At 51.2% G+C, this 6,863-nt stretch overlaps 1 protein-coding gene across 1 annotated transcript; it reads left to right on the forward strand.

Annotated features, from left to right (window-relative positions):
* The first annotated feature begins 219 nt into the window (after window positions 1-219).
* LOC134565332 (uncharacterized) lies at window positions 220-5,575 on the forward strand. Its single transcript, XM_063424853.1, has 2 exons — window positions 220-497; window positions 3,890-5,575. Exon 2 carries the CDS (start codon window positions 3,902-3,904, stop codon window positions 5,411-5,413), a length of 1,512 nt encoding a protein of 503 aa, XP_063280923.1. The 5' UTR covers window positions 220-497; window positions 3,890-3,901; the 3' UTR covers window positions 5,414-5,575.
* Window positions 5,576-6,863: the final 1,288 nt, after the last annotated feature.

The following is a 6,863-nucleotide window of genomic DNA, read 5'->3' on the forward strand; positions in this document are numbered from 1 at the left end:
CAAGCAAGCAGGGAACTCGGCAGGTGCATGCTGCGGAAGATGCGACTCTTCGTCGCCCACAGGCTCGCAAGCTGGCAGCGTCGAACCCAGCCAGAGCACGGGTCGAGTGCTACCTCTGCCATGAAAAAGGGCATTTTGTGAGCCAATGCCCGCATAACTTGCTGGCAAAGCCTCGGCCGCAGCAGGAAGACTCCCAACATATTTCAAAAAACTAGGGGGGGAGTGCGGGCCCACCCGGCATGATGACCCCAACAGGGTGGGCAGTGCAGAAGAGAAGGCAGTCAACGCCTTTGGGGGTCACTGGACCAAGACAACTATCTCGGACTGGCATTTCCTTTACCCTTCCCAGGAGGGAACTTTCCCGGACTTGACGTTAACACCATTTTGTAAACCTTACAGGTTGAGGCTCACTCACAGTGCGCACCTCAGAGATACCAGCTGGTACCCAGTTCGCGTGGATTGCGAAGACCTTCTGGACTGGCCGTTTCAAAGGAAAGGTAAGTTCATTGTTGTTGGGGACTGTAAATACACTCCGCAAGACATTGAGGTATACCCGGGGACCTATAAGGGTGACCCCAGGTTCCTCAATGTCTGGCTGCGTTCCACTCATCCCCCAGCTTTCCACCCAAAGGGACAAATAGTGGCCCAGGCAATTCCACACACCAGGCCAGATCAGTATCAGGTTTACCCTGAGGAAAGGCCACTTTCAGTCAACGCAGTGCATCGGATCACAGAAGAAAAACCTATAATACGATGTACGATGTCCATTGGGGATGAGTCCGTTAATAAAGGTCTTCTTTTTGACACAGGAGCGGATGTCACGGTCATTCCCACCCGGGAGTGGCCGTCACATTGGGCCTTGGAGGACGCGCCGGCGAATATCTCCGGAGTAGGGGGTTTTCAATCGGCTAAGAGATCAGCGCGCATGGTGAAATTCACGGGGCCGAAAGGGCAATTGGCATATACGCGCCCTTTCGTTTGCAAATATGAACGGCCCCTGCTTGGTAGGGAGCTCATGTCCCAATGGGGGGTCACAATTAGTATCCCAGACCCCCCTCAGGTTTTTTGCCTAGCGGTCACTGAGGAGCGCCCAATCCTCAAACTGAATTGGAAAACGGATAATCCAGTGTGGGTTGACCAGTGGCCGCTATCCAAGGAGAAATTAAAGGCGCTCGAGGAGCTCGTGGAGGAGCAGTTACAGAAGGGTAATATCGTGGAAACGAATTCCCCCTGGAACTCGCCCGTCTTCGTCATTCGAAAGAGTGACGGAAGGCGCTGGCGCCTCCTTCACGACCTTCGACAAATTAATAACGTTATAGAGGACATGGGATCCCTCCAACCAGGAATGCCATCCCCTGCCATGCTGCCCCGAAATTGGAATCTGGCAGTTATTGATCTGAAGGATTGCTTCTTCCAAATTCCCCTACATCCGGATGACGCACCGCGTTTTGCCTTCTCGGTGCCTACCATCAACCGAGCGGCCCCAAGGAAGAGGTATCACTGGAGGGCTCTTCCCCAAGGTATGAAGAACTCCCCGGTGATGTGCCAGCTGTACGTCTCTTCCTTGCTGCGTCCTGTGCGCGCAGCCGCGGAGGAGGTTATCATCCACCATTACATGGATGATATCCTCATTTGCGCCCCAACAACAAGCGAACTGGATAGAGTCCTCACACGCGTAACAGATTTGTTAGTTGCTGCAGGGTTTGAGCTGCAAGCAGAGAAGATTCAGCGGATGCCACCCTGGAAATACCTGGGGCTGGAAATCGGACGGCGGACCATTGTTCCCCAAAAATTGGCTATCCGGACATCAGTCCGGACCCTTGCGGATGTCCATCGACTCTGCGGAGAGTTGAATTGGGTGAGGCCCTGGCTGGGTCTCTCCACGGAGGACCTAGCACCCCTCTTCGATTTATTGAAGGGGGGAGATGAGCTTAGCTCTCCCAGGGCGCTCACCGCGGAGGCAAGGAAAGCACTGGAGAAGGTACAACAGGCGTTGTCATCACGCCAGGCGCACAGATGTGACCCCGGCTTACCCTTTCGGTTCGTGGTGCTGGGTAAGCTCCCGCATCTTTTTGGGGTCATTTTTCAGTGGGATTCGAACACCACACAGCATGACACCAAGGGCCACGGGGGGAGAGATCCACTGCTGATCATAGAGTGGGTCTTTCTTAGCCACCACCGGCCCAAGAGACTTACGAGGCCACAAGAAATCATGGCTGAGCTGATCCGCAAGGCACGTACGCGCCTTTGCGAGTTGGCCGGTTGTGACTTTGAGTGCATCCATCTCCCCATCAAATTATCCTCGGGCCAGATCACCAAACCCATGTTGGAAACTCTGCTTCAAAATAATGAAGCTCTACAATTCGCTCTGGACTCTTTTACGGGCCAAATTTCAATTCATCGGCCGGCCCACAAATTGTTCAATCTGGATGGAAATTTTGAATTGGCATTGAGGAGTGTCCGAAGTGTAAAACCACTCCAGGCCTTGACCGTTTTTACAGACGCGTCCGGGGCTTCTCACAGGTCAGTGATGACCTGGGAGGATCCCGAAACTCAGCAGTGGGACAGTGATGTTGAAATCGTTGAGGGTTCGCCTCAAGTCGCTGAGTTGGCCGCAGTCGTCAGGGCATTAGAGAGATTTCCCGGACCGCTAAACATAGTTACCGACTCTGCCTATGTTACAGGGGTAGTGTCCAGAGCTGATCAGGCAGTATTACAGCAGGTTTCCAACGACGCGCTTTATGCGCAGCTCTCGAAGCTTATAAAGCTTGTGTCCCACCGAGAGCACCCCTTCTACGTGATGCACACAAGGTCGCACACCGATTTGCCAGGGTTTGTTGCAGAGGGCAACAGGAGAGCAGATGCTCTCGCTGCTCCTGTGACAAAGACCCCACTGCCTGACATATTTCAACAGGCACAGCTCAGCCATGCTTTGTTCCATCAGAATGCACCAGCCCTGGTCCGCCGATTTCGTATCACCCGGCAACAGGCCAGGGCGATTGTGGCTTCGTGCCCATCGTGTCAATCCCACTCCGTGCCGACCATGCACGCCGGAGTCAATCCCAGAGGGCTGGGAAGTTGTGAAATCTGGCAGACCGACGTCACCCATGTGGCGGCGTTCGGGAGGCTCCGGTACGTGCATGTGTCCGTTGATACCTTCTCGGGTGTAGTCTATGCCTCCGCACACGCAGGGGAGAAGGCCTCCCACGTCATCCAACACCTCATTCAGGCCTTCTCTTTCATGGGCATCCCCAAGGAAATTAAAACAGATAATGGCCCTGCGTATACTTCCAGGGAGCTTGCAGATTTCCTGCAGCAATGGGGAGTTGAGCATAAAACGGGCATCCCTCACTCCCCCACGGGTCAGGCCATTGTTGAAAGGACCCATCAGAACGTCAAACGGGTCCTTCAACAGCAAAGACCAGTCCTGAAGGTTGAAACTCCATCAATCAGATTGGCAAGGGCACTTTATGTGTTAAATTTCCTAAATTGTTCTTATGAAAAACCAGATCCGCCCGTTGTGCGGCATTTCAATAGCAACCGCGACTGGGACCTGAGTGAGCAGCATCCGCCGGTGACCGTAAGGTTTCCCGAAACAGGGAAAGTGGAGGGTCCACTGACGCTTTTGACGTGGGGGCGCGGGTACGCCTGCGTCTCCACTGATGCTGGGCCGAAGTGGATACCCTCCAGATGGGTAAAGCCTTATATCGAAAGAAAAACAAAAGTCCGAGAAAACGAAAAGCCTCAAGTCGCCTCCGCGGCTCTCCGCCGCAGAAGGCGTGAGTCCAGTGACTCAGAGGAAGAGGAGGAGCAGTCAGAAGGCTGGGAGGACCCCTTTTTCTGTGATTTCCCACTTTGTAACGATTTGTTTTTCTGAGTTTCTGTTTAGATCCGTCCAACCATGAGCGCCAAGACTGCCATCAGTTCAGCCGTCCTCTTCGCCAGTCTCCTGACCATCGCCCAGGCGTGGCTCGTCCCCCAGCCGCAACAGAACGTCTGGGCTGTCTTGGCCAAATCACTGGGCCAAGACCACATATGTCTCAACCAAGCGAGTGCCGCGAATCCCATGGCATCCTGCCTCGTGGGGATCCCATTTAAAGATCGTGAGATGCCCAAGATGCTTCTAGGTTATGCTCAAAAACTTAGACAAGAAGCTGCTAAAATGGAGCATAACCTAAAGCATGCCCATTACATCGTCGCGTGGTACAATTATATTAAAAGTCTTCCAAAGTTAGAAAACGAGCCTCAGGAGCTGGAGCTTCTAGGTTCCGCCAGAGCCGAATCTTGTTTTCATATCCGTAACGACCACGTCCAGCGTCACCACCGTCATTTTGTCTCCTCCAAAGCCCATTTTAATACTCATTGGTGTAACGCTGTGTCCTTTAGTTATCCTCCAATCCCTCCCCAAAAATCAGCCCAAGTCTTTGCCCATCCCCGCCAGCTTCCTAGGGGAACATTCTTGATTTGCGGAGACCACGCATGGGCAGGTATCCCCTCTCACCTCTCCGGAGGCCCGTGCACCTTTGGGACCCTCGGATTGTTTTCACCCAACAAATCACAAATTTTGGATTGGGTTACACAAAATTCTACAAATGGTGCACATCTATTGGCACACTCTAGAAAGAAGAGAGAAGACTACTCTCTCAAAAAATTGGCAGACGATTGCGATGAGGAAATTATCCATTGGAGCAGATCTAAAGGCATCGCAATCACAGTATTTGCGCCGTGGGTCGCCATTGCTAAGACCCTCGGAGAATTAGGCCATTTGGAATGTTGGGTAGCTAAGCAATCCCGTTTGACTTCTAGGGCCCTATCAAACCTCCTGAAAGATGAGGAAATTACGAGGCAGGCAACCCTCCAGAATCGTGCAGCCATCGATTACCTCCTGCTCCTCCACGGTCACTCGTGTGAGGAGTTTGAGGGGCTCTGCTGCTTTAATTTGACATCTAGGGCCAAGGGGACTCGCGAGGCACTCAAACAAATGGAAAACATGATAGGAGACATCAAGCAAGAATACGGGGACTGGCTCAGTAATTTGTTCAAGGAATGGGGGATCTCGGGTTGGACGGGATCGATTCTTAGAACTGTTCTGTTAATTGTTTTTGTGCTTTTTGTTGCTATTGCCAGCCTTGGACTAATGAAAAAGATGTTGCAGAATTTGATTTCTTCCTCCACATCACCACTCAAAGCTGAAGTCCACCGAGTAGCCGTTGAAGTAGGCCCAGAAGTGTTCAAGGAAGAGGAGGAAAGCTTCGTTGATGAGGACGAGCAGGCTGAACAGCTTGAAATCATCGTGGAAGAAGTGCGCAGCTTTCCTCGAGAACAATGGCCTACTCAACAGCAGTGGTTTGCAGAATCATACCCACGTTCTGAACACCTGGTGGACCCCCCTCAATTCGGATATCTGAGATAGAACTCACAGGGTCAAAAATAAAAGAAAAGGGGGAGATGTGGTGGTGTGGATGGTTGGACTTTCCCCATTTCAGTATGTTAAACCTCAGTTGGACTCCACAAAGAAAGTTGGGACAGTGTAAGCAGGAACAAGCAGGTGCTGTGAAGGACTGTGACAAGGAAAAGAAGGAGAGGGTGCTGAAAGAAGGATATAGGAAAGAGGGTTTTGAGGCAGAGAGAAGTTGAAAGATACATGGGTGGTTTACCAAGTAGGAAGGATTTAGATATGTGGAAAAGATGAAAGGCTGGTGGGTCCTATATTGTATGTTCTGCACAATGTTGTATGTTCTGTACACCCCCCCTTAATTGAAATTCATAAGTTCCCCTTGGTCACATGTTACCTTTTCCCCTCTTCCCGCCACTGTGTTATCCCTCCCCTATCCCCTAACTGGTTCAAGGCTTGCAACCCTTCCCCTTATCTCCCAAGTGTCAAGGTTCCATTGGTTGCCACAAAGAGGGACTCCCATTTCTCCTCCCCTACCCCGAAAGCATATAAGCTGGTGCATTTCTTTGTTCGGTATCCAGTTCAGCCTGGTTCCACTTCGGTCTGGACAGTGCTATGTTGGATTAAAGTTGTGGTTTCTCTGGCTGGCTGGATCCTCCTTTCTCGCTCTTAGCGCGTCGCTTCAGTTATCCTACTGCCGTTCCGGCCTCTCCCAGGGACAAGAACCCACAGGGCTGACCCCTTCGTTCCGCTGAGGGGCGGCTCGGATTCCGCTTGCTCCGGTGCCTGGGCTGGCTCGGGGTGAAGCCAAGGGGCTTTAGTAACGGCACCGCGACAAGTGTCTGCAGCAGCTTCTCTGCTTGCTGAAAACACAGAGAACAAACAGGGTTTGTGTCTTTAGAAAACCAACACAGCAACAGCAAAGCATAGTGTTCTACATAGCTCTTCCATGGAAAACAAGCAATTTAGATCCTAAAACCTTTGCTCTTGCTCTGCAGACGAGGAATACACCAACTGGTACAAAATATACTTCACTTGTGGAAAAGGGGCAAGAAAGTGTCTGCAGCAGCTTCTCTGCTTGCTGAAAACACAGGGAACAAACAGGGTTTGTGTCTTGAGAAAACCAACACAGCAACAGCAAAGCACAGTGTTCTACATATCTCTTCCATGGAAATCAAGCAATTTAAGTCCTAAAACCTTTGCTCTTGCTTTGCAGACGAGGAACACACCAACTGGTACAAAATATACTTCACTTGTGAAAAAGGGGCAAGAAAGTGTCTGCAGCAGCTTCTCTGCTTGCTGAAAACACAGGGAACAAACAGGGTTTGTGTCTTGAGAAAACCAACACAGCAACAGCAAAGCACAGTGTTCTACATATCTCTTCCATGGAAATCAAGCAATTTAGGTCCTAAAACCTTTGCTCTTGCTTTGCAGACGAGGAACACACCAACTGGTACAAAATATACTT

Source organism: Prinia subflava, unplaced genomic scaffold, assembly GCF_021018805.1.
Source record: "Prinia subflava isolate CZ2003 ecotype Zambia unplaced genomic scaffold, Cam_Psub_1.2 scaffold_233_NEW, whole genome shotgun sequence".
NCBI lineage: Eukaryota > Metazoa > Chordata > Aves > Passeriformes > Cisticolidae > Prinia > Prinia subflava.

Bases quoted from the DNA above. Each gene is read 5' to 3' on its own strand.
- LOC134565332 (XM_063424853.1), top strand. From the start codon at position 3,902: ATGAGCGCCAAGACTGCCATCAGTTCAGCCGTCCTCTTCGCCAGTCTC.